This window comes from Petromyzon marinus, chromosome 16, assembly GCF_048934315.1.
Source record: "Petromyzon marinus isolate PM22_M1 ecotype Great Lakes invasive population chromosome 16, UKy_Petmar_22M1.pri1.0, whole genome shotgun sequence".
In the NCBI taxonomy this organism is placed as follows: domain Eukaryota; kingdom Metazoa; phylum Chordata; class Hyperoartia; order Petromyzontiformes; family Petromyzontidae; genus Petromyzon; species Petromyzon marinus.
Genome location: NC_133682.1, coordinates 7,396,957 through 7,423,344, shown reverse-complemented (window position 1 = coordinate 7,423,344; position 26,388 = coordinate 7,396,957). Strand labels below are relative to the sequence as shown.

Below are 26,388 nucleotides of genomic sequence, written 5' to 3'. Positions count from 1 at the left end.
TGTTGACCACACGCACGAGGCCCGTGGACAAAGCGTCACGCAGCCACAGCTCTTGGGCAAACAATGCGACACTTCACGACAAACCACACTACCCACCGCTAGAGTGCATGAAAACAGGCAGAGGCTCCTGCAAGCGGACGGCAGCCCGAGACAAACAAACAAACGAGCGACCGAGCCCTTTCTTGTGACAGTGCTCACGGTCGGCTGCCAGGGGCAAAGAACGCTGTCACAGTCAATTATGGCTAATGTGACGTGCACTGCGCCCCAAAGATGTCAAGGAATTTCTCCAAATTACATGCTAACATAACAAGCCCCCGAGAGAGGTCTGCTAGCCGACATATCGGTGGATAATTACGTGCTCCTTTCCCCCCCCCCCTAAACCTTCTTCTTCTGCTTCATCCCAGCATCCGTCACGTGCAGATGTGACCGGGCCAGAGCGGACCCTTGGCGGCAGCTCCGGGGATCCCAGACTGCTCGCCCCTCCACGGCCTCGGCAAATTCGCCGGCACCGTAAACCCACACACGTCAAAGTAACTTAACTGTCGTGACGCCCATCTGGTGTTCAAAGCGTGCTTACTTAACACAGAAAGCCCTGTAAAGACTTTACGAGGCCGCTGCCAGCCTAATGGCCAATAACGCATGTGCACTGCATTGCCAGCTTCACGCATTTTTAATCAATGCATATTGTGTGTTTTTTTTTTACTCCAGATTTGAAATACTGACTAGTTGTTGAAGCCACAGCAATAGAAGTAACTGTTTTCAAAGAAGTCCGGTGGAACTCAATATTCCATTCGGGTGCATCAGTCAAGCAATGGGCTAACACCTCGTGACATCACCCCGACGACCTTACCCAGCCGTGAATTCCAGGGGGGCGCTCAGCTGAAGGTTGCTGCAGTGACCCTGGTGGCCAGAGGCTGCCTGTGGCTTCGACGCAACGCCAATCAAACGCGTCTGTGGCTGCTAATGGAGGTAACTCGGCCTAATGCTGGCAGCGCTGTTAATTTGTCTGCGGTGGCCTCGCTATGCCGGACCGTGGGGCTCGAGGGCAGGGCCCTCGTGGCTCGGGTGGTGGGGTGGGGGGTGGCTAATGGGACGACTGCTTTCACGCATGGCCAAACGCGACACCCCCTCATCGCAGACGACCCACGAAGGGCGCACGCGCACACCTCCACGCGGCGACCTGTGCTCTCGAGATTTCTTTGGGATATCTACACGACAGGGCAAAACGTGAAGGTTGCCACCACTGAGATACAAAAAAAAAAACTGGGGCACGTCGTAGGAATAATATCTCGCACCAACCTCAAGAGGGGAGAACTTCACATCAATGCATTATCTTGGATGGTGTACTTTGATACAATTGACAAAAAAACTAGAACTGTTAATGTCTCAGAAAGACTTAGAGATTCCACAGGAGGGCTAACTCAAAGAGAGGACAGGTGGTAACCCCAGAAAAAAAACCACACTGTTGGCAGTGTGTAGTTGTTACAAGTTGATCGTCCAGCACAGCGATGTGCTCTAAGAAGAATTGTCCACTTTGCCGACCTCAGCCACGGTACTTAAAAGGAAAATATTGACCACAGTAAAACTAATTTCCAGAGATTCTTCAAATAGCACGGCCAAGTTACTCTTTCCAATTGTCATCAATTTTATTTGATTAATGGGCCAAGTCATGCCTCTTTAATAACAATAACTTCAATGAGGCCTAGAGAGCCTTTTTAGAATAGAATGCACAAAATAATTTGCACACTACATTAACCTGTCCAAGAGGGAATAACCAATTAAGCAGATTAATGACAAACAGGTTGTTCATGAATTATTCCCGAGACAGCTTTGCAGTCATCAGAAAGCCCACAATAGGCCAGCAGCTGTTTTGCATGCTTCGTTTTAATGCAAACTTTTACAAACATTAATCAATGCCTCACTCAATATTAGAGTAACTTCCACAGCAATGGACAACATTCGGAATCTGGTATATATTCTCCAGAAACGTGTCCTGCTTATATACAATCTCGGGGGCCGGGGGGTAGTGATAACATAATTTCAACAAACTGCGTGTTGAACACAGTATGCTAGGTTTGATTCCTGGCCATGCCTAACACCAGTGGCTCGTGATATCGTCAGTGGCAAGTACTAAGTGAACCGATCCTGGGTAGCACCTTTACCAACCCGCAATCACCGGTGTGGTAAAATACGATCAAACAACCCACCACGATTGATACACTGTTGGAAGGCTTAAATCCAGCAGTGGATCGACAAAGGGGTTTAAATATATAAAATGTTATAGTTTAATGCACACAGCACATTCCTTTGAACACATGACAGCTCTCAACACAGCATTATCACTACAAGCCAGACTGCACTTGAGTCACTGAGACCTAAGCTGTGCAGTCTATTGAATAAAACCACATTAACAAGCTAGGAAACCAGAATGTTAAGGGAGCTTCCAGTTTTTTTAGGCGACTTGACTATTTCAGAAATGTGTGCATGAAAACAAGCAGTGCTGGCAAGCTTATGCCCATGGGCTAGCCTTATAAAGCATTTGCGCTCATCTTACTGGTACACAGAATAATATATTTTTGTTAAACGAAAACTATTTCCAAAGCATATCATTGCCCATGTTGCCAAGAAACTATACAGATCTGGGCCGTGGTTTTTGTAACATGTGTGGTAGGTGTTGTTTCAGTTATTTAGCGTTTATTTCTTAGCTTTCGTGAACACATGCGAATGAAGTTTTCTCGGAAGGACTGACAGACACAATATTTCCACAGATACAGCACCAGTGTGGAGTCAAATAATGCTCCGATAGAACAGAGTGTCTTCCAAGCTACCGCCATCTCGTCCGGTCCTACTATGCAACAAGCCATCTGATACCTGGTATAGACAAACTGATTTCATCGCTCCATGGTCCACGGTGTACATCTACTCTCGTGCATCCATCCCCTTGGTTGCCAATCAATTATCAGTTGCGACCACTGACCATCATCCATTCCAGCAACGTGTCCTATCCAAAACAACTTACCTTCGCAACAAAGTAGCCCCTCGTGAACAATAAAACATAATATTCTGAAGAGCTTGCATGTGTTTCAGCTATCGATGAGATCGCACAAGATCCCTCCCTCCTTCCCCACGGCGACGACACTGCACTTACCTTCACGTCGCTGGTGTCGCGCTGGCTGTTGCGCCAGGCACGCGCGACGGAGGAGAAGGTGCGGTCGGCGTGGTCGAACTTTCCACCCTGCAGGCTCAGGAAGTAGTTGGTGAACGGTTCCTGTGGGGGCAGCAAACAGGCACGACTCGGGTCACATGGGCAGCAGCCACAGCACAAACGACCTCCCAGGACCAGTTCTGGAGTTCCCATAATTAAACTTCCCTTTGTCTTTGAATGCTAGTGGGAGTAATGACAACATTGGGCATTTTTAGAACAGAGGCCATCTTCTATCTCTGTCCAAGATTATTGCTTTTAAATGGCTTTGTTGTAACGAATGGACTCATTCGAGTGTAATATTTTCGGCTAAATGTTTAAGTATTTAGACATTGTGTATATGCTTGTTTTTGACCTCTCAACACGTTATATATCTATGCTAAAAAAAATATACGTTCCCCAACCCACACGAACCAGCATAGTGAAGTATGGTCAAATAACCCCCATGACCCGCTCAGTGGACTGCTTTCGATTTAAGGTAAAGGTGCAGTCCCTGCAATTGCTTGCTCATGCCACGACAGAACCCTTCGAGTCTATTTTGGTCGAGTCTTCCATGCCCGTCAGACGTATCGGGCGAAGCGAGAAGACCCACACTTTATCCCAAAATACGTCACCTGCCGATCGACTCGCTGTGGTGCTGCACATTTGTACTGCTGGGTGGACAGAGCCGCGGGGATTTAAGAAACTTGCCCCACTGTTTCAACTGCCACGGTGGGGGGGGGATGAAACCGGCGACCTTTGCATTGCAAGTCCAGTGTGTTAACCCATTGCACCTGGGCAGCATCCCATCACCTGGTATTAAATTAGCTTCGTTTCCAAATCGAAGAGAAAATACAGCCTGAAACATCTTAATTTTGTAATTAAGCCAGGAGAATCAATAACCTATTACAATCTTTAGATTATTTTAATTAAGTCGTACATCCAAAAGGGCGAGTAAAATAAACAAATAAAGGCAGCGAATCGTTTGTGTAGCAGCTTAGGTGGAGTGAGATGGCTACGGCACTCATTGAAGGAATGGACGTTGCTTCACCCGGTTAAGTGGTCTGCACATAACCATCTTAGAACTGCGCACGGGAGGTGATCCTACCTCTTCCATAAATAGAGTCGCACAATTGAGATTTCGGTGAAGTGGAATTCACCGTATACACCACTGGACACTGCCCAAAACATAGTGGTGTGGTGGGCATGGCCTGGGTAATTTCCCTCCATTTTGGAGCCCACCGCCAGGGCCCCTCTGACCCACGGTGCAGTTGGAGGGCCTGCTTGCCCGATAACCAGGACAAGGCCAACACGGGCTTTTGCAGGAGGTACAAACGAAATCCATCGGACAACCCCAACAGACAATCAATAGCTTTGCTTAAGATACAGCTATAAAACTCGTGACGGTGCTTTTCTTTTCAAAGCCACACAAAATCAATGGAGCGACCGCGGCAAACGCTGAGTAAAGGTTTGTGTTCGGAGCGAGCAGGCGGGCGGGCGGGCGGGCGACCGGGCGAGCGGCTCTCGGCGTACCACGCGGAGGAGCCACATGAGCACGAAGGCGGCGGTGGAGTAGTGCGTGCCGTAGTGGAAGGCCGGGATGTCTGCGTCGTCCCACGACGCGTAGCGCTCGGCGAACACGGCAGCGCGCTGCGGGTTCAGGGCTCCCACGGGCTGCGGGGACAATGCATTCGATGCTTGTGTGAGAATCGGTTTTGGATCGATGAATCGTTGCCTCTGCCTGTTCAATATGCCTCTCTCCCCCCCTGACATGAGACGGCACTCCTCGATTGAATAAAGGCTGCATGCCTCTTGACTTGAGAAAGTGACTTCGCGACACGAGTTTTGTGGTTTAACCTCAGGTGAAAGGTAAAGGTGCAGCCTTACAACTGCCTGCTCACGCCACTCAGAGTATTTGGCTGCAATACATTTCAACGTGATGAGCCACTTCGTTGAGCTATCATTTGTGGCCAGGTCGCTACTGAAAAAGAGCTATATAGTTCAGTGGGCCTTACCTGGTAAAATAACAAAAATAGTAGTTTATAGTTTAGACTGATGAGGAAAGGACCCTGACTAGACAGAGCTCTAGAAATCCCTTCTCCAAGATATTTTGCCTACTCTTCCGCACTGGACAGATGTCTGTGCGAAAGTCGCCGTTGTGGGGGGAGGGACACCGCCTTCTTGAGCCCATGAATGTCCAGCGAAATAAATTTGAACGTGCATCTTTTTTCACTCAATGTCAAATTAATGCCCTTGTACGGCTGTAATAGAAAATAAACAGGCGAGAATTGCCCTGAGAAAGGAAAATAAAAGTTTTTTTTCTGCAACTTAACCTGGCAGACGGGCCCTCACGCCCGCCGTCGGCAGGCCTTGAAGTCGTGACGAAGGCCTCGCAGCGGAAACGTTAACGTATTTTTCTTTGTCAGCCTAGATTTCGTTCTCTTTTGGACCCAGTTGTAAAACACTTTATGCGGAAACAAGGAAAAGCATTAATATATTTTAGTTCTATCAAAGTGATGTTTTTTTTTTTTTTACCTACAACAATCGCAGTGTCGATTTCGCTAGACCAACACCGCCAAGACCCATCACAGGGGCTCTGCATAGAACATTGTGTGTGGGGGAAATGTAAAAAAAATATACAAATGTGTAATTTTACTTATATTAAAAGCAAATTACCTATTTTTTTATACTCATTCCATGCAGTTTGAGTTAAACTACAAGCACTCCCTCCCTAGTGTTGCGATAGATAGACAGGGAGGGAGAGAGAGCAAGAGAGCTTGTGGAGGAACGCTCACACATTATTGGGGCCAAAGAGTCAAAGACAACTGTGACACCAAAACCCCTTTAATTTCGCTCTGGCGTTTCTGGCCTTAACTTGACGAATGTCTCCTGCACGTTGGAAAAGAGAGGCCAAAGGTTTATCACGCCACAGTTGAGCCAAGCAGACATCACCGCATGTCACTTTTTTTCCCCAAAAGCTGAATCAGCCCTTAACAACATATAGTGCAAAAAACCACAACGCATGCACGCACGCACGAAACAAGTGAATTCAATTTCCACTGGGAAATGAACATAAAACACTGTCAACGTTTCGTACGAAAACTCCAGGAATGAGCGACTGGCGAACGGCGCCGCTCAGTGTGAGATGAGGCACCTTGGAGAGGTCCCGGAAGTTGCTGGGCAGCGTGAGGTCAAGCTCCTCAGAGTCGTAGTTCGCGATGACCCACGGAAAGACCGGATACTGGTTGAGGTCGTTGTACGTCCGGCCTGGATCGGTGCAAGATGGGAGAAAGGGCGGGCGTGGGGGGAAGGGGGAGGAGGCCCAGAGAGAGAGAGAGAGGGGGGAGCGTGAGGTACGTAGGCGGCGACGCTAATGCAGGGCGACGTTAAACAATCCTTGCCCCCGTTGTGAATTATTGCTGCCCTCCAATGCTCCAGCGCGATAACCAACAGCACATAAATGTGGAACCTTTGGACACAGCTACTCGTCAGCCGATTTTTATTTATTTATTCCTTCTGCCTGCACCAGTTCAAAAAATACTGTTGCCCCGACACCTCTGAGTGCTTTGTTCTATTCCAGCACAGAATTGCTTGGAAGATGTTTCACTCTGACAACAACCCACACTTTCTTGTGTTATTCGCAAAACATAATTACTCGTCATGATCTAGCCAGTGCTAGATGAAAGCTTTCCAAAGCCCTCCCCCCATCCCCTACAAGTCACGCGATGCAACAATCTCTGTAGCTGCTGCACACGAGCTGATCAAGGTGGAGGACATCCTCTTGGATGTGTTCCCTCCCTTGGCTGCCACTCCCATCTTTAGTCTCGACCACACATCACCATCCTTTCTACTGAAGTGTCCTGCTAAAGCCTACTTACTCTATTAACAGTCAATGTGATGTCTATTGATCTGCTGGCAAACACAATTTACCAGTCACTGCAAGCATCTTAGCCGTACTAGTCGTGTACTGGGGGGGGGGAAGGGGAGGACATAAAAAAATTGTCAATACTGTTAAAATTTTAGCTTGCACAATTACTTCTGCTACTGTGGTAAAGGTGAGCGCCCTAATTACTGTGCGCATTCATATTCCATAATGGTAATAATATGTGTGTGTCAATGTGCGGTTGCCCGCCAAATGCATTTAAAATTCCATTTGAATAAAATTAGTGCGAGCATCATTCACCATCCTCCTCCCAAAGGTCACACAAGACACAGCTCGTGCCCTCCAATATTTCACTTTACATGCATGAGAATGAAACAAAAAATTCCAGCACGCCAGTGGCAGGCTTCGTGACTTTCAGCGTAATCTACGGCCACTGCTTCAGTGCACTCCTGCAAACGGGACATCGGCGCCGGGCCAGGGAGCGTCCATTTTGGGCTCGCCGCCGCGTGAATATTGCAGAGGTTTCTCGGGTAAGCAAACCGAGGGCAAATAGGTGCAAGGCAAAGGTTCAGCACAGCTACGAAAAAACGGTGAAAGGCAAACCTGTGCACCTTGATTCATTGAGCACCTGGCGGTTGTGTGGTGCGGGGGGTGGAAGGGAGGCAGGTTGGGGGTGCAGGTGGGGGGGGTGGGTTGACGCCTGCTCAGCTCAGGGCAACTGTGAGTTGGACGGTGAGCGGGTGACAGTGGCAGGACGGTTCGACAGGTAATGGGGTCTCACCGGCAATGGTGTTGAGGAACATGAGGTACTCGAAGTTGGAGACGTCCCGTTGCTGCCAGCGCTGGGTCATGTTGGAGGCCTTGAAGAGCTGGCGGGGGCTGGCGAGCGAATACCGCCTTGCAGCGCACGTAGCAGGAGCAGACATTTCACCGTCATCGTCATGATTGAATGACCATCTCCATTCAATTATAATCGTTAATACTTTATCATAATCATCATTATTTAGCTCCCATTGTCATAAGGTTACGCTTATCAACATATTTGAATAATCTTTTAATCATCAAATTATCATCAACATTCAAATTCTAGCATAGTTATTTGGTTACCAGGATTATCAAGTTATCATCCAATCATGAGCATAATCATAATCCCTCGATCTTTCAGTCATCTTCATCACTGAGTGGAAGTTCAGTTTCTCCTCACTCAACCCTGACCCAAGACAGAGGGTGCCCCATCACACCACCGACAACAGAGCAGTGACGCCTTCATCTCAGCAGTGGATTGGCAAAGGAGCTGTGATGTGGTTTTAATTTGTAGTCTACTACAAGACCTTTGTAAATACTGTTCAAATTTAATAGATTTTCCAAATAAATCGTCAAGTGAGGGAATGTGTTAGATCAATATTTACATAAACTAAAGTCAAAGCTTGTATGTATGTTGAACTTCCTTCGAAGAACCGTACGTAGTCAACCGTGCTAATCGGAGGTGGGGGGGAATGACAACAAACTAAACAAAAAGCAGTGAAAAAGAAATGCCTTTTCAATATAGATTTTAAAGTGCATAGCTCCAGTGGCTTCTTAATATCGGAAGGAGGAGCGTTCCAGACGGCCGCAGAAGCATATCTGAAAGTGCGCAATGCAGTGACCGTCTTTGTTCGATGGCTAGCCAAAAGCTGCTGTGAGGATGAACGGAGTTCATGTGATGGTTTAAGCTTGGCATCAGAACACTGTCCGCTAACCCCGCAGGGGCGGCCGTACCGAGCCTGTGGTAGGCCGTAGAGGGTGCCGATGCCGACGCGTGGCAGCAGGTGAACGACGCTCTTAACGATCGTCGCGTCTGGGAGGTTGAACATGATCGATGCTGCACAACAACACACATCGTTATCATCAACAACAATCACACCAACTACATCGCCAACCACAGCAACGTCAACATCAATCACATCAACAATAACAACTTCAACAACAACAATCGCAGCGTTAGCAGCTATAATGATGATGACAAAAACACAGCGGCAACAACATCCACATCCAACAACTATAGAAAAAACAACATAAAGCATTACAAAACAACAATTACGACATTAACATCAACTACATCGACCACAACAACAACCACAGCAACATGAACGACAAAAAACAAACAGCAACTTTCCCCAATGACACACTACACCACATGAATGGTGGAGCGGCAAGGCAATGTAACGTTTTTGAGGCTTTCCTAGGTGAACGGCATAATTATGATCATGTCCACCTGTTTCTCCACACACCCATCCATCTCTAACTGTGCCTGCAAAGTCACGTGACCAGGCGCACAGACGACGTAAAACGCATCAAGCCCTGCGGGCCTCTGCAAAGGGGCTGAGAACAGGAAGCAAAGGACTGCTGCCAGAAGTTGGTGGACCCCGTGGCCTTCAGTAAAGAGGCTGGACGGGAAGAGAGAGGGAGCGATGGGTGGGGGGGGGGGGGAGCGGTGGCGGCCGGACGGTTAATGTTGGGCGAGTGAGAGCGGGTGACTTCTGGGTGGTGCGACGTGGCCACGCACTGCGACTGCTGAGGAAGATCTCAAGCGCCGTGTTCTGCAGGAGGTAGCGTCGTGAGAAGATGGCCTCCACCTCGCTGAAGAGCCACTTTCCGTGAAGGCTCTCCGTGTAGGCCAGCACCTGCAGGAACGACAAAGGTGCGCACCGTTAAGACTCGCCGCAACCCTGCCTCAACGTGCCACGAACTGATCAATGACAAAAAAATACACAAACACAGGGAATGCAGATTGCATGCGAACGAGGCATGTAACGTTGCATGAACGATTTGCGAAATGCTTTGTTGAGGTTAGTGGAGACAATGAAACTGTATGAATCAGACGAAAAACAAGAAATAATGGAAATAAACAGTAACGGACAAATTATAAATGATGCTTCAATAGAATCACAGACACAATCATAGCAATGGAATCTCTGGGAATGGTGAATCGTCCCGTGTCGAACGAGGATACAATAATAAACAAAGAGTACAGAACCCAGCGGAAGCTGAAGCAAATATTAAAATCTGAAAACCTCAGAGAGCCCTGTGTGTGTCAATACAGACGCGACTTTTTCTTAACAGGGCCGACACACACAAGAGACTCATTGGACACCAACAGTAAGAGTACAATCATAAATGTTTTAAACTTCTTACAGCTACTTTTCATTAAATACGGACACATTGTATATTAAAAATTCAGGGTAATTTTCTCGTACATTTTTAAAACCATGAGACGTGTGAATATTTTAAATCGGCGAAGCAAACGCGTTCAATATTTCAGAAAGGCTGCAAATCATGCGGCAAAGTGTTAAAAATCCTCTAACCTCGCCGTCTTTAAAGTATGTCCGATCCTTTTCATTTCAACTTTTAATTTTAGTGCGACCCAGCGCTGGGCTAAGTAATGATGTGTGCGGATACGTGCATCACAGTGAATATATAAACGCAAGTGTTTTGTGCAAAACTTTTGAACCGCTGATCCTATTTGGGGGCCATTCTTTCTGCACATCCCTTCCCCTTTGGGCCATTAAACATAGTTGGGTGATCTGCCGAGTATCCCTGGTTACTTTTGCATCTCTGCCGCTGGGTCTTAAGTCCTGAATGAGACTGGCGATCGTCTTTAATTCCCTCTTTCTGCCGAGCCCTTCGCTTCATCTTCTTAAGAAGCAGCTGGCAGGCTGTGCCGTTTAGCGGCCATTGTGTGTGTCCGTCTTAATCCAATAAAATATCCCCGTATGTGCGTGTGTGCATATGCGAGGAGAGCGGTGGCGCAGCGATTAGTGCACTGCGCTACGAACCCTGCGACCCGAATTCGACTCCTGCTCATTGCCAACCAGTGCTGATTATCTCAACCGGTCCTGGGCATCCTCAATGTCGACTCGGCCTCAAATGAGTACCTGGTGCAATGTGTAAACATTGTCACTTTGCAAACAAATGCGATCGAGCATGGTGCTCGCCACCTCATGTGCCATGTCGACCTTCATAGGTGCTCGCTAAAAGCACTAGCCCCAAAAGTCTGTTAAGGCTAAAAGTGGGGTCTTTGTGTGTGTGTGCGTGTGTGCACGCAGGACCGGCTCGGGAAGAATGTGACAAGTACACTTCCACTACTGGCCGGAGGGAGAGTCTGAATAATTAAATACAAATTTAAAAACTCAACTAGGTATTTTTATCTGCTCACAATGCATCGACGACATTTAAAAATATGGTTTGGTAAATATTAGGGGTGTGAACGATCCACCCTTACGGAGATTCATGATTCAGGACTAGTGATTTGATTCATGAATTTACATTTCCTCTGTCTCAATTTTGTCACCTTGATTGAATAGTTCGTGAGGTTTTTTGGTCTTGTATGTATGTGTTTGTTCACCTCATGACTCTGAAAGTAATTTGTAAGATTTGTATTTATTTATATGCATACATCAAAATTAATGTATTCTTTCACATGTGATTTTTATACCGAACATTAATAATGGATCAAAATTGATGAATCAATACAATCGTTATACCCACAGTAAATATAGCCCTATAGTACTGGGCATGTATATAATGCTCGGTATGTGGACACATACTGTCATTGCCTGCTTACATACCACCTTCGGAGTGTTTTTATTCAGGATGACTATTTCTTTAAATTGTTAAAACATTTGAACAGAATCCTAAAATTTTAACAATTCGTTTCTTGACTGTGTTATGGGTTATTTTCTTTAAACCTAACATTTTTAAGGCTATGAATCCACATTTAGAAAATTATCTTTGCCGTCAGTTATTTTCACTTTCATCATAATCATCAGCGACTGCCATGATCCATCCACTGCTGGATGAAAGCCTCCCCATGCCATCGCCAGTCCTCGGGGCCCCACGATTCCATGATCTATCCTCCTCCCGCACGTGAAAACGATCTCATCGCTCAATCTCCCTGGTGGACGGCCTCTGGTGTACATCCCCTCCTTTGGCTGCCATTCCATCACCGGTCGCAGTTGTTTTAGGCAAAATTAATTATATCCAAAATAATTTTTGTCATTGACGCCAAATGGATACGAATCTGCGTTATAAGTCAGCGCGCGTAATCGCTACGTTTAAGCACCAGTACCCCGGGTTAGCTGAAAGGCTTTAAGTGGTCGCCGTAAAGAATAAAAATCAAATCCACGAAACTGCGAACTTTGCGTCTTCAGCGACGGCCGCTCACTTTCACAAAGATCCATGAACGCGACAGGCATTCACATTCATGGAGCTCTATTTAAGCCATCACCGTACGTCCTATTTCAATGAAGTGACCTCGATAGCACTCCTTTGCATGTTCTATACTGCAATGACCCGAGCCCTTAACCCTGGGGTTGAGGTTATTGCAACAGAAAGATACAATAAAATACTAAGCAGGTCGCTTTGACAGCGCTCTACGACAGTGAAAATGGCAGTTGCTTTCATGTGTTTCTGTGAAAGGGAAAGACGGTCGCTTGGAAAATATTTATACGAGAGCAACTCAGGGGTGGAGCGGTGGCGCAGTGGTGAGCGCACTGCGCTTTGAACCTAGTAGATCGGAGTTCGATACCGGGCCACGGCTAACGTCAGTGGCGAATTAAATCTAAACCGGCCCTTCCCCAACCTTCCCCCCAACCTCGGGGCCCCGCGATCCCACCAGCGTGATAAAGTATGATCAAGGGACCCTCGTGGCAGCCACGGCGTGGGGGAGACCTTCATCCAGCAATGGATTGAGAAAAAAGTGTGAATTATAGTTAACGTGAACAGCGATATCCACAGCACATTTCCATGCAAGCGAGAATGGCGACTGTTTTAATACATTTCTGTGAAAGCATAAAATGCTAGGTATAGAGAGTGAATCATTTTCACCTTATTAGGTTCACAATTAACGTGAGCAGGATTCGTTGCAGTAGATCGAATTGCGGTCGTAGTAGATCGCTATGGAAGTGAATGGCGGTAGCAGCAGATTGTCACGGAAGTGATTGGCGGTAGCAGCAGATTGCCATGGAAGTGAATGGCAGTTGTAGCAGATTGCCATGGAAGTGATTGGCGGTAGCAGCAGATTGCCATGGAAGTGAATGGCAGTTGTAGCAGATTGCCATGGAAGTGAATGGCAGTAGCAGCAGATTGCCATGGAAGTGAATGGCGGTAGCAGCAGATTGCCATGGAAGTGATTGGCAGTAGCAGCAGATTGCCATGAAAGTGATTGGCGGTAGCAGCAGATTGCCATGGAAGTGAATGGCGATAGCAGCAGATTGCCATGGATGTGAATGGCGGTAGCAGCAGATTGCCATGGAAGTGAATGGCGGTAGCAGCAGATTGCCATGGAAATGAATGGCGGTAGCAGCAGATTGCCATGGAAGTGAATGGCGGTAGCAGCAGATTGCCATGGAAGTGAATGGCGGTAGCAGCAGATTGCCATGGAAGTGATTCGCGGTAGCAGCAGATTGTCACGGAAGTGATTGGCAGTAGCAGCAGATTGCCATGGAAGTGAATGGCAGTAGCAACAGATTGCCACGTAAGTGATTGGCGGTAGCAGCAGATTGCCATGGAAGTGAATGGCGGTAGCAGCAGATTGCCATGGAAGTGAATGGCAGTAGCAGCAGATTGCCATGGAAGTGAATGGCGGTAGCAGCAGATTGCCATGGAAGTGAATGGCGGTAGCAGCAGATTGCCATGGAAGTGATTGGCGGTAGCAGCAGATTGCCATGGAAGTGATTGGCAGTAGCAGCAGATTGCCATGGAAGTGAATGGCGGTAGCAGCAGATTGCCATGGAAGTGAATGGCGGTAGCAGCAGATTGCCATGGAAGTGATTCGCGGTAGCAGCAGATTGTCACGGAAGTGATTGGCAGTAGCAGCAGATTGCCATGGAAGTGAATGGCAGTAGCAACAGATTGCCACGTAACTGATTGGCGGTAGCAGCAGATTGCCATGGAAGTGAATGGCGGTAGCAGCAGATTGCCATGGAAGTGAATGGCAGTAGCAGCAGATTGCCATGGAAGTGAATGGCGGTAGCAGCAGATTGCCATGGAAGTGAATGGCGGTAGCAGCAGATTGCCATGGAAGTGATTGGCGGTAGCAGCAGATTGCCATGGAAGTGATTGGCAGTAGCAGCAGATTGCCATGGAAGTGAATGGCAGTAGCAGCAGATTGCCATGGATGTGAATGGCGGTAGCAGCAGATTGCCATGGAAGTGATTGGCGGTAGCAGCAGATTGCCATGGAAGTGAATGGCGGTAGCAGCAGATTGCCATGGAAGTGAATGGCGGTAGCAGCAGATTGCCATGGAAGTGAATGGCGGTAGCAGCAGATTGCCATGGAAGTGAATGGCGGTAGCAGCAGATTGCCATGGAAGTGAATGTGCAGTTGTAGCAGCAGATTGCCATGGAAGTGATTGGCAGTAGCAGCAGATTGCCATGGAAGTGATTGGCAGTAGCAGCAGATTGCCATGGAAGTGAATGTGCAGTTGTAGCAGCAGATTGCCATGGAAGTTATTGGCAGTTGTGTGGCAGACAGGCACAGTTAGTGGCTTTCTGAGCCGGGTCCCGTTTTCCCAGTGCACAGAAATGTGACTAAAACCAAACATCACGCAGTCTTCGGCCACCCTGACTGCTGTCAGAGTAACTCTCAATGCTCCTTTAATTGAAGAGGAGTGTCTGTGAGGAGGAGGACTCCCTCCCGTCCTCCTCTCCGCCCCCACCACCACCACCCCGAACTGCCCCCACAAAGTGTGCTGGCAACATCAACCAAACTCATCCGTGTCACCAGACCAGAGGATTCATCTCGAGAAATATTCCAGTTAAGGTTTTCAAGTATTTTGAATGACAGCTTTCAGACAAAACAATTACTTCTGTATGTATAACTTCTTTCACACCGTACGTAGCCAACTGTGCTCAACTTATATGTCACTCTCGCTGAACCGTTGCCCTCTCTTCACCTGTGTCCGTACCTCTTCACCGTACCTCCTCACCCACCCTCTCACTCTTTCGCACAAACTCGGTCCCCCGTTCCTACGCAGCATATTTTGCTTGTCTTTGTGTTTAATGTGCCCGGTAACTTTAAAGCTGTCCTGTGGTTATTTAGCCTTTGATGTAATTACTGTGAAGCCTTCTTCTCAAATGTTTATTAACTTTACTGTAGATGTGAATATTATAGCGAAATTGTTTGAAGTGTATTCGAAACCATTAATGTTTGCATGTGTTACTGTCGCATATCTTTCCCTGTACCTTGGAAGCTCCCTCCCACTTCATATTCTCTCCAGATAATACACCGGCAACATTAAATACATCCATGACACTAAATTAAAAAAAACCATGAAGGATATATCACATGCTATCATCTCCATCAAACTTCCAGGCCTTGAAACGTTGCGCAACGTTTTATAATGAATTCTGTCGGTCGATAGCTTTTTTGTTTTCCTCGATCAGGGAAACACAGCGCGGCTCGCGGTTAAACAACGACGAACCGCAACGACTGCGACAACAAAAATGAAATTTTTAAACAAATTCAGCGCCCCCGACCGATTTGGCCGTTTGATTTCTGCCCGTGACGGCTCCCCGGGGGGGGCGTGGCCTTTAGCGTCGCTGCTCCCCGGAGCTCCAATTAAATGGGGATTAGGAGGAGCGCTGTGGCCGATCCGCGGGGAGCACGCGGAGGAGCGCCACGGCACTCCGCCGCGGGGGCATCGCTCTTTGCCGCTCGCGCTCTCCGTTGCTCCCGCGCGCGTGTGCGCGTGCGTCGTCGTTGTCGTTGTCGTTGTACTACCGCCCACCCGCGTACAAGACAAAGATCTCCCCCCCTCCTCGTATTGCCTCAACAGACTGTTGCGGCAAGTGCTGTTAGCGAGCGCCTATGGAGGCCGACACGGTACACCGAGGGAGGTGGAGTGGCTATAGCACCACGCCCTGTCTGCCTGCCTTTGTCTTCCCAGTGGCGACGTTTACACACCGCAGCGGGTACTCATTTGAGGCCGAGTCGATCTAGGGGTCAGATAATCGTCACTGGTGTTTGCTGCGAGCTGGAACCGAACTCGGGATGCCGGGATCGTAGCGCAGCGCGATTACCGCTACACTACCGCCCACGGAGCTGATTAAACCAAAAATGTCCTACTGTATTTGCATACAATGCCAATACACACGAGTGTTTATCGGTCAAGAGAGATGGAAACCAGAGTTGGGTTGAAAAGCAGAAGGCAGGTTCGTGACTGTAGGCACGTTTTATAGGTTCTGCAAACACGTGCAGTGTACTCGCACGCGCGCCCTTCTACACGCACACAAAGCCAGGGCCAAAACACAACCTCATTTTAGAAATCTTATCAGGAAGTCGCACTAATCCCACAACGTTAAAGCGTTGGTCGGCAAGGATTAATTTCTCATTGAATACTTTCCAGGTTATTGGTAGACCGCGAAGTGGCACATGACTGGTAGCCGTGGCCGTAGAGAGACGTATGAATACTGGATGTGGTGTGCCGGCCGATTTTTTTTTTGGGGATCGCCGACCCGGAAAAACCCGGCTGAAATTAAGCATCGGGAGGATAAACATGAAATGGCGTGCGCTTTGAAACGCCGTCGCGGTGGCGCTGTACAGCAATGATTCGGTCAAACACACGCAAAGGGCTTCTTTCGCTCTGCGTGCGATGGGGACGCGCCGTGTGGCGGAGATTTCGTCTCGCCGCCCGCCGGGCTTGCATTGTCGCTCGTCTGCTGAAGCAATCAAGGGCAACGCCGAGATGGGGAAGGGAGGAAGCGGTGGGGGGGGGGGGGGGGGCTGAAAAAATTCAATTCCAGCAACCAAAAACACAATAATGAATTAGCGCTTTGTTCATTTTTAAATTAAAAATGAATCAATCTATCACGTGGGGCCATTAGGGCTGGGTAATAAAAGCGCGGGGCACCGCTCCGATGGCTCTGGAGCTGCGTTAACGCCATTATGTGGCCTCACGTGATGAAGGAGCTACAAATGACACATTAAGCTATTTAATGTTACCGCTCGGAGGCCCGGCCCGTAATGGACTCTGTAATTCATCGGACGCGTCGCGCCGCGCGCAAAACGGCTGCCCTCTTGACCTCAATTTTCGCAGCGAGGCGCGAGATTTCTCTTCCACAGACAAACTCAATTTTTCAGGTGTCGACCTTTGCTCCGGCCCTAAAAAATTTATTTCATTTCTATTAACTGGGATATTGATACTTTAACGGCAGTCAATCCCAACCTCGGTCGGGTATCGATCGGCTGATAACGAAGCCCGCGGCGCACACCAAATGGACGGCCAATGAGGCCAAGTTTACTATCGCGGAAATTCATTACGGTGCCGGACACCGGCTCTGCCTCATCGCTTACAGCGGAGATACAATCAATTACTTCATACATTAAGATCCAGCTTGCCACTGAAACGATCGGGGCGCCTTTGTGTGTTCATTACTTACTCAAAAGCCCAGTACTTTCTCTTTTGAAGCAATCCTGTTTACCTCGGACTTTTATTGTAATTCCATTGTATGATTTAAATAGGAGCCGACTAGAACGTGAGTGTATTTTTTAATGCGTTGAAGCCAGGTTTTACGGCTCACGATTTAGGAGTAGGAGCTAACAGCAGAGTTGGTTTTAGGGTTGTTGTTTTTTTTTCTTCTCCAAAATAAATCAAAACAAGATCAACTACCTCCTGCTCGTACACACACAAACAGGGCAATGCGTCTCATTCGGAAACAATATCCCGTGCAATTGACTTTCTTAATTAGAAATCACGATCCGGTTAAACTAATTATTTTGGGGACGTTTAGCAAGCCAGAAGGTTCACTGCTTGCCCAGCCTAGGGAGAGTAATTCCTGCGAACGTTAAATAAATAACTGCCAGCGTCAGAATTTAGTGTTCCACTCGGAGGTACACAGAACCGGACGTGTGGAAGAGAACAACACACACGAGCAATGTTTTGAATGGAGTATTATTACGCAACTGACAATAGCCCAGGAAGATTTACATATTTCCTCAGACAGCTACCTCAAAAGAGGGGACCAATCCTGGGAAAACCAGGACAGGTGGGAACTCCAGGCAGAATACACAACGGATTGCGATTAATTCTACCAGATGCAGTATATATGTGCAAAGTGACACGGATTGTGTGCGGTCATACCGTGTCAGTTGTTAGCATTAGGAGGTAAATCAAAATTACTTATTATAAGTTCAGAAAAATGATGCATTAGACCTGCCAGACACCACATCAATAGACCATTAATACACACATGGGATCTGATACATCCATGTTATTTAGATCATCGTCACTTCAAGGTGCTGAGAGAGAAGCTTCAGCTGGAAGGTTTTACAATACGGAGTTTGTCCCTTGGAAAGGAATGGTGGCGCATCAGGGCGGGGCACTGACCCAATAAAAAAAACAACTCGGGTTCAATTCCCAGCCACGGCTAACCTTGGTGACAAGCGATATCTGAACTAGTCCTGGGCCGCCTTCCTTCGCTAACCTGCACAGACCAGCATGGTGAAATTTGACCGAACAATCCCACACAACCGACATGACATGGGGGAGGCCTTCATCAAGCAGTGGGCTGACAAAGGGAGAGACAATTCACAGGGTTGTAAATGATTTAGAACAATCAACATAAAAAAATATATATTATTAGTGCATCGAAGGTGCGAAACTACTGCCGGACGAGAGTGCGTGCAGTAAGCCTGTGTTCCTGCAGGATTTCGGCGAGTTAGTCGGGCGCGATGTAAACCGCGAGAGTCACGTCCCACTCTCCCACTCATGAGTGGCCACTGCTGGATGAAGGCCTTCCCATGCTGCGGGGCTGCAGCTGACAACCTGCAGCAGTGGCGGGTGAGAGGCAGTCGAGCTCGCTCGGTGTACAAACTGCGGGAGCGATTGTGGGCGAGAAAAAAAAATCAACCCAGCGCACGTGATAAATAAACATCCCTGGAGCGCGGCCGGAGGAGCAATCGAGAGCACGCGGTTACGCGATTATTGTCCACGGGATAAGCACTAATCCACTAGTTCAGTGCTGGTCATACATCTTGTTCGGGAAAAGTTAAGCGTGAATTAAAAAAAAACGATTAAGGGCCTCGGTGCGATTCGAAGTGATGGGTTGCCTGGGGAAGGCCCTTCGCTGGGTATGAGGCCAAGTCAACCCAGAGGGAGTGCCCTCGCCACGAACATCACATCAGAAGCTGTAATCGAATGTGGTGACACGTGGGTCTGTGCGCACACCGCGCCAAGCCATCCCTGGAACCACATGCGGCTCATCGCCCTCTCTCTCTCAGTGGAGCGCACGTGTCCATGTGTACAGTACTTGAGATTATAAACTATTTTCACACGTGTCCGACAAAAGCCTTAAATTCACCTCGGAACATGCTCACCGAGACAAATACATCTCTTGCGAGGTACACTTTGCAACCCTGAGGATGTTCTCATTTGTTTATCTTTGCGACTCAAGCTGCTTCAAAAATACATGATTTGAACAAACACTGCTTTGAAAACTCATTTCTCCAGAACTGCTTTGTATTTAGATTGTTGTCCTTCCCCCGCACCTCCGATTAGCACGGTTGGCTATGTAAGGTGGCGGAAAAGAAGTTCATACATGATAATTTACGTTTTTAGTTTACTTGGAATAATAATTAAAGTAATGTGCAGGCCCTTTGTAAATCCACTGCTGGCTGAAGGCCTCCCCATGCCCTGTCAGTCATGGGAGCATGACCATACTTCACCATGCTGGTCAGTTAGGGCTGGTGAAGCAAGCGGGTCCAGGAACGGTTCAGAAATCATTCCCTCTCGGGCGGTTAAAATATTACATGCAGCCGATGCTAACTGTGGCCGGGAATTACACTTGAGTCGCTTAGAAAATGCGAACAGTGTTGTTTGTGTGATAGAAATACACATCTGAATAGGATGCACACACACACACCTTGCCTGCTAAGACTCGGCTGTGGCTTTTATTTGGGCCTATGATTTAGAGGGGTTACAAAAAGAATCACAGCACACAGAGGACCTGACTCAGACCCTAACATTTTCTGGGACCGCGGTAAACCTGTCGAGGAGCGAGAGTAAATTACGATTTAGATACCTCCTGCGAGCCGGCTTAAAGAGATGAATTTAGCAGTCATAGACCACTCCACAGGGGAGGAGCGGTGGCGGAGTAGTTAGTGCACCACGCCGTGAAACTGGCCACATGAGTTTGATTCCGGGCCACGGATAACGAAAGTGGCAAACGATATCTCAACTGGTCCTCGTCAATCTCTCTAACAACCCGTATTGGCTGTTACGGTGAAGTATGGTTTAATAACCCCCATGGCTGATATGGTGTTGGCGAGGCCTTCGTCCAACAGTGGATTGAAAAAGGACTAAATTATTATTAATTACTCTTTAACAATATTGCCCTATATTACTCTTGCAGCAGCATTTAACTCCAACAGCACATGCACACACAAAAAATACTATTTCAGCTGCAAAAAAAAAATCTGTTTTCTCTTCCTCTCTTGCACCCTCTCTCCCTCTCTCTTCCCATCGTTTTTTGATTGATTGTGGCTCTCCAACCCGTTCATTAATCTCCCGACTCAACTCTGCCCACCCCTCTCCGTCTATCGGGCATCTGTAATAATCCGTTCATCAATCAAAGGCGCGACTCGGGCCCCCCTTGTGCCGCACATCACAACCGCACCGCCCTTAATAAGGTGGCGGGTGACGGGATTTTTGCGGTTGGTGGGGGCGCTAGGATGATGCAAGCGTGAAGCCGATGAGAGCCCCCCCCCCCCCCCCCATTGCCACCTTCCAAACAACCACCGCCAGCGCCAGGCTGAGCTACACAAGCTAACACACGGGCGCTGCCGCCCCTTGCCTCCCCACCTCGCAACTCAAGTTGTGCGAGATTTGTGTCGGATCATAAACATTTCTATGAAAAAGGGAGGAAGAAAAAACCGGCGTCCCCCTTCCCTGAGCACGTTAAAATGTCATCCATTGCTGTTTGTGCTCGCTCGCTCGCTCACGGGCAGCCCATCGAGAAGACCTACGGCACAATCGTGGTTGCCATCAAATATGGCACATTCTTTACGTCCCCGCAACGATCTGCTCGCGCATATGCTAGGCCCTTGGGCGAACTGTCATTCCGCTGCCCTCAAATGGGGCGATGCATCTCTGGATACGCATCGTTTTGATCTCTGGTCCAAGTGAAGAAGCGGATGAGGGTCGGATTGAGTGCTCTTTGTAGACCGAACTTGATACAGAAAATCGACGTACCGACGTGCCGAACAAAAAACGTGTTTAGCCTTCTTCCGCTGTCGTATGGAAAGAGCAACATTTACAAAGGGCAGACCAAGTTTTTATGTCCACTCAAGAAACATCATCGGACGCGGAAATAGTTTTTTGCCGACTCATTCAGTCAATGTATATTATCTGCTATGATATGGGGATCATTACTCTCCGACAATGACGAATAAAATTAAGCTAAAAGTTGTCGAATAAATGTGGAAAGGTGCATCATTTTAATAACATTGAAGGACAGGAAGAGGTACACGTGGTTCAGAGAACATACGCAAATTACAGACATTACATAGACTGGTAAGAAAAGTAATTAGGTTTGAGGAAACGTCACGAGGACAGACAATGGCGGGTGGATTGAGACTAACCAAGGAGTGGCAGCCAAAGGAGCGAACACGCCCGAGATGGAGCGATGAAATCAGCTCGCGTCCAGGAGATAAATGGATTTTCGCATCGCGGGACCGCAAGAGATAGCAACGGCTTGGGGAGGGCCTTCATCCAGCAGTGGATGGATCAAGGCTGACTATTATGATCTCATTTGCAAGGCAGGCTGGGCCTTTTTTCTGGAACCGTGGGTCAATCCCCGGAATTAAAATCTGCGCAGAATCGTTGGTGTTAAAGCACATAGGGAGGAAAAACAAAGAAACAAAGGGAATATAATTTTGACACATCATTATTTCAATCATTATAATCCATGTCAAGGTCGAACAGACAGCAGGCCTGCATGGGTGGGGGGGGGGCACATAGCAACAAAAGAGTGCTCATAATCGTAGGGGGTTCATGAACAAATCAAAATCTCTGTGGCAGAGGGCACTGGAATAAGCATTTTTTTTGCTTTCTGTAACAGCTTAACAGATTCGTTTACCAACTCCACGTTATCGCCCATGAAAAAAAGGTTAAAGTGCATCCACAGTTATACAAAGCTTCGATTGCCACTTGTCTCCATGAATTATTCTGTACAGAAAATTCTGCATTCTTAAGGCAGGTGCAAGTATATCCATCGCTGGACAACTACTAGTGAATTCCCAATGACTGTTTTGGGGTCACAAGGTGATACGCATTTTACCATCCTTAGAATGATGATGATGGACACTGGTTAAGACCCTGCTACTCGATCAGCCAGGTTAAGCGCTTTGCACTGTGGCCCTACGTTGTGGGCAGCAGTGCAACAAAAGCCATCGTTGTACTGTACTTCCATCGTCCCACATCTACACTGCCCATCATCGCCAACCTGCACAGATCAGCGAGCCAAAGTGTGGTAACAAAAAAAAACCCCGACGACCCGCACGGTATGGGAAGGCCCTCATCCGGCAGTTGAATCGACTAATGGGCTGTACGTGTGCCATGGTCCCGTTATTGTTTACGTGCGCCGGTGGGCATCCTTTAAAAGAGCCCCCCGCACCACGCCCGCCTGCTGCAGCTGTACAGAGACCTTCCGTGCGGAAGCACGGTCCTCCCATGTGGCCGACCGGGATAGAACGCGCTTGCAAGCCTGAACTTGTCCACCTCATCATTAGCAGCGTCGCGCTGTTATATCTTTATAGGAGCGATAATTACCGACGCCGGGCAAGCGAGCTTCCCTCCCACCGCATAGTGCATCGGGTGGGCTTCAATCAAGAGCCTGTTAAGGGAGGTTGTTTAATTAGGCACTCTACTGCTGCCACCGTTATGTTAAATAGAGGATATACACAGGGGTTAATGTGAGAGCCGGTGAACAAATCACCTGCAATGCGCCCAACCTCGTAGGATATCAGAAGCCAAGCAGGTTTAAGCCCGAATAGTGGTTAGATGGGATAGAGCGCCATGCATAGCAGGCGTTATTGGTACTTCTTATTATCCTACTTGGTGCGCAGTGCGTTAATATCCATTGCTGCATTGTACTGCATGCTCCCAGGTCTATGCTCCCCGCATTAACCAACCCGCAAGTCACTCAAGTTTCATTCCCGGCCGTGGCTGGCACCTGCTACTCGCAATGTTTAAATCCGTTCTGAGCGATTGTTTGCTGAACCGTTGCTGGACACCAACCCTGACTGATCGGCGTGGTGAAGTACGGGCAAATATAATCATTTAATTTAATAAATATAATGATAATCTAATATAATAAATATGATAATCTAATATAATAATAAATATAATAATCCCCACGACTCGCACGGCGTGCCGAGGCCCCATCCAGCAGTGGGTGGGCTAAACGGACATAGGTGTGCAACTCGAGATGGAAGACAAGAACACCAACACAAAGAGAACGACGGAGGTGACGTCTTCGTTTTGCTCCAAAGAGAAGCCCACAGCGGATGGAGTCCACCAACCGGTCTGGGACCTATTTGTAAAAAAAAAATGTTTGCTTCTTGACATTTCCCGCGATTGATGGAATGTTGGCGTAGGAAACCCCAAGAGGAGCTGTCACCAATACCGTCACCGAGAGGGCAGCGGTCCGCTCGTCAGAAACTAATTTCGTGAGGCCCGCAATCTTCTTTATCCACAGTTGTTTTTGTGGCTGCGAGCTAGGGTTACGGGAGGCCAGGGCCCCAGGCTGCCCACGCCGCGTGAGCCTCCACCACTTCCACGACAGCTGCCGTGACCTTTGCAGGAAAATCCCGCAGAAGGAGGAGGCTAAGGAGAAGGAGCCAGGAGTTGATTAGGCGTGAACAGCAGCCTCCAGGACATAGGATGGTAGGGTGATAATGGTGACAGGTGGTGATGGAGACATTCTGGATGATGATGCTCATGATGGAGATGTGACGAATTACAGCATTTGTGACCATAAAATAGATTCAGTGGTTATTATGTAGCTTACGAATCTGACGATGGTTATGACGACGTTTAAGAAAAAGACCATAACATCGGTGTTGACATTGATGATGGTGATAGGAGGATCATCCCGGTAACTGAAATGTAATTGTGGCTGACAAATGGCACGTTTGCCAGTGGCAAAGTATCCCAAGCATTTACAGGAAAGAAAAAAAAACAACCACCACAGGGACTGGATGGTCAACTCCTGAAGCCATTTGGCAGCCGGGGTTACGTTTCCAATGCGACGGACCGCAGGAAGGGACCATTATCAAGCACGATGGGAGACGAGGCTAGCAGCAGGCAGCTGGAATCTCTTCAAGCATCATTTACGTAATTACTGCACTCCAAGGCTCATTGCCCTGCGATGAGAAGCTGCCATTTTGGTAAATAAGCGAGCAGGTGCAGTCAACGATGATGGATCGTGATGGATAATGTGCAGAGGCTTAATTGGGCCATCGCCTGACACACCTCACGGCCTGGCAGTTGCGGGCTCGAGGCCCCCCCCCCCCCAACGAGCCGTAAATGCCAAGCCTTCGTCAACAGCTTAATAAGCTAATCAATTAATGTATTAATCGATCAATAAAAGGAATGGACCGATCGATTTAAAGGCAGCCGAGACCCCCAAAGCCGATGGCCAAATCACCCAGAATGCACCCGATCCCGTCATATCTCCAAAGTTACGCAGGGTTGAGAAGGGACAGCGCTTTGGATGGGCGACCGCTGTGTGTGAACCAGGTGGTATAGGCTGCGGGGGTGGGCCACGTTGTCAGCAGAGTGTAGTGCAGCAAAATGCATTGTTGTACTGCATTATGCTCCACTGTGTATGCTGCCTGCCTGCTTTTACCAACCCACACCGATCAGCATGGCGAATTACGATCAGAATAACTCCCAAGGGCCCGCACGGTGTATGGAGGCCCTCATCCAGCAGTGGATCGGCTAAACAAACGGGATGCCGCTGGTTGACGGGCAATATTTTAGAATTTAAATGGCAGAATGTTAACAGCAGCTTTGGTGCGTCAAATACAAGTTTGTTGTTTTGTTTAACTTATTGTGCAGCTAACCGATAGAATTAACAATAAGTAAGTCAGGAAAATCACAAGCATCAGTAGAATGAAGCAACAATGATGTCTGCTGTACATGAAAAACAATTGCAAGATAATCCGCAACAAAAACCCAATGAAGAAGAAACTGTTTTTTATACAAACAACGACGACTAACACTCGGAACAACTTTAACAGATTTGTTGCTGTATAAACTTGCATTGAATAGGCCTGTTTATTTATTTATGAGTATTTTTTTGCGCATATGGAGAGTGCTATTATCGTTTGGAGGGCCCATCCTCTCCTTGCCCTATGCACAACCACTCCACACTCGCCACCACATCGTCATCGACGGCGTGCCCTTCCCTGAGCGAACCACAAACCCCGGCTGCCCCCGACAAGACACGGACCCGCAAACGTCCGACTTTATTTCCAACAATCGGGTTCTTCTTCTTGGTTCTTTCGGTAAAGTCACGTAGAATGAGAATATTATTGTTTTATTCTCATTCTACGTGACTTTACCGAAAGAACCAAGACGATGAATCCTTGCAGTCACGAAAGCTTTAAATCGAAATCGGGTTCTTGCCACACTTAATAATAAAAGGTGCCCGATAGTGCTATCTGCAAGCAGCCATAGGGCAAGAGCGTCAGAGGCACAAGCCGCTCGGCGCGCAGTCGATACCACTGACATTAGCGCGCCCCACAATCATCAACCTGTGGGCCGACGCGATAAGCCAGCTCGTGCATCATCGCACGGGGCAGGGCGCGAGATGCACGCGGGACGGCGTCACCAACGAGGCCACGTGACTGCCATCATGGCAGCGAGTGAGACCTGAACCGGTTCTAACCTCCTGTACTGCACCCCCCCCCCCGCCGTGCCCCCCTCATCGTTGCAACCCCCCCTTCATCAATTCGAACTGACCGGTGAGGTGGAGAGGGTTACCACCGACTGAGGTAAAAAAAGAGGTGGACATTTGGTGGGCAAAAGAATGTCTCACATTACCATAAGAAGGGAGAGCAACATGTAACAATGATTGTTTTTGAGTTGTGTATTACGACGCAAATTACCAAAAAAAATGGACGCTCAATGTCCCAGGAAAAAGTACAGATTTTCCAGGACAGCTGTCCCTCAACAACAAAAGGACATCCTGGTCCATCAACCACAGTGACCCACATGGCATGGGGAGGCCTTCGTCATGCAGCAGTAGATTGACAACAGGCACGAAATTACGCTTAACATTTT

At 48.0% G+C, this 26,388-nt stretch overlaps 1 protein-coding gene across 6 annotated transcripts in view; it reads right to left on the bottom strand.

Annotated features, from left to right (window-relative positions):
* NBEA (neurobeachin) overlaps window positions 1-26,388 on the bottom strand; it is a 288,718-nt gene that overhangs the window by 32,851 nt on the left and 229,479 nt on the right. For all 6 annotated transcript variants that reach the window (XM_076067457.1, XM_076067460.1, XM_076067458.1 and 3 more), the window contains exons 40-45: window positions 9,610-9,727; window positions 8,823-8,925; window positions 7,846-7,961; window positions 6,336-6,448; window positions 4,715-4,855; window positions 3,149-3,268 (exon numbers count right to left, since the gene is read on the bottom strand). In XM_076067457.1, the coding sequence (XP_075923572.1) occupies window positions 3,149-3,268; window positions 4,715-4,855; window positions 6,336-6,448; window positions 7,846-7,961; window positions 8,823-8,925; window positions 9,610-9,727 (711 nt within the window). The remainder of the gene's footprint in view (window positions 1-3,148; window positions 3,269-4,714; window positions 4,856-6,335; window positions 6,449-7,845; window positions 7,962-8,822; window positions 8,926-9,609; window positions 9,728-26,388) is intronic.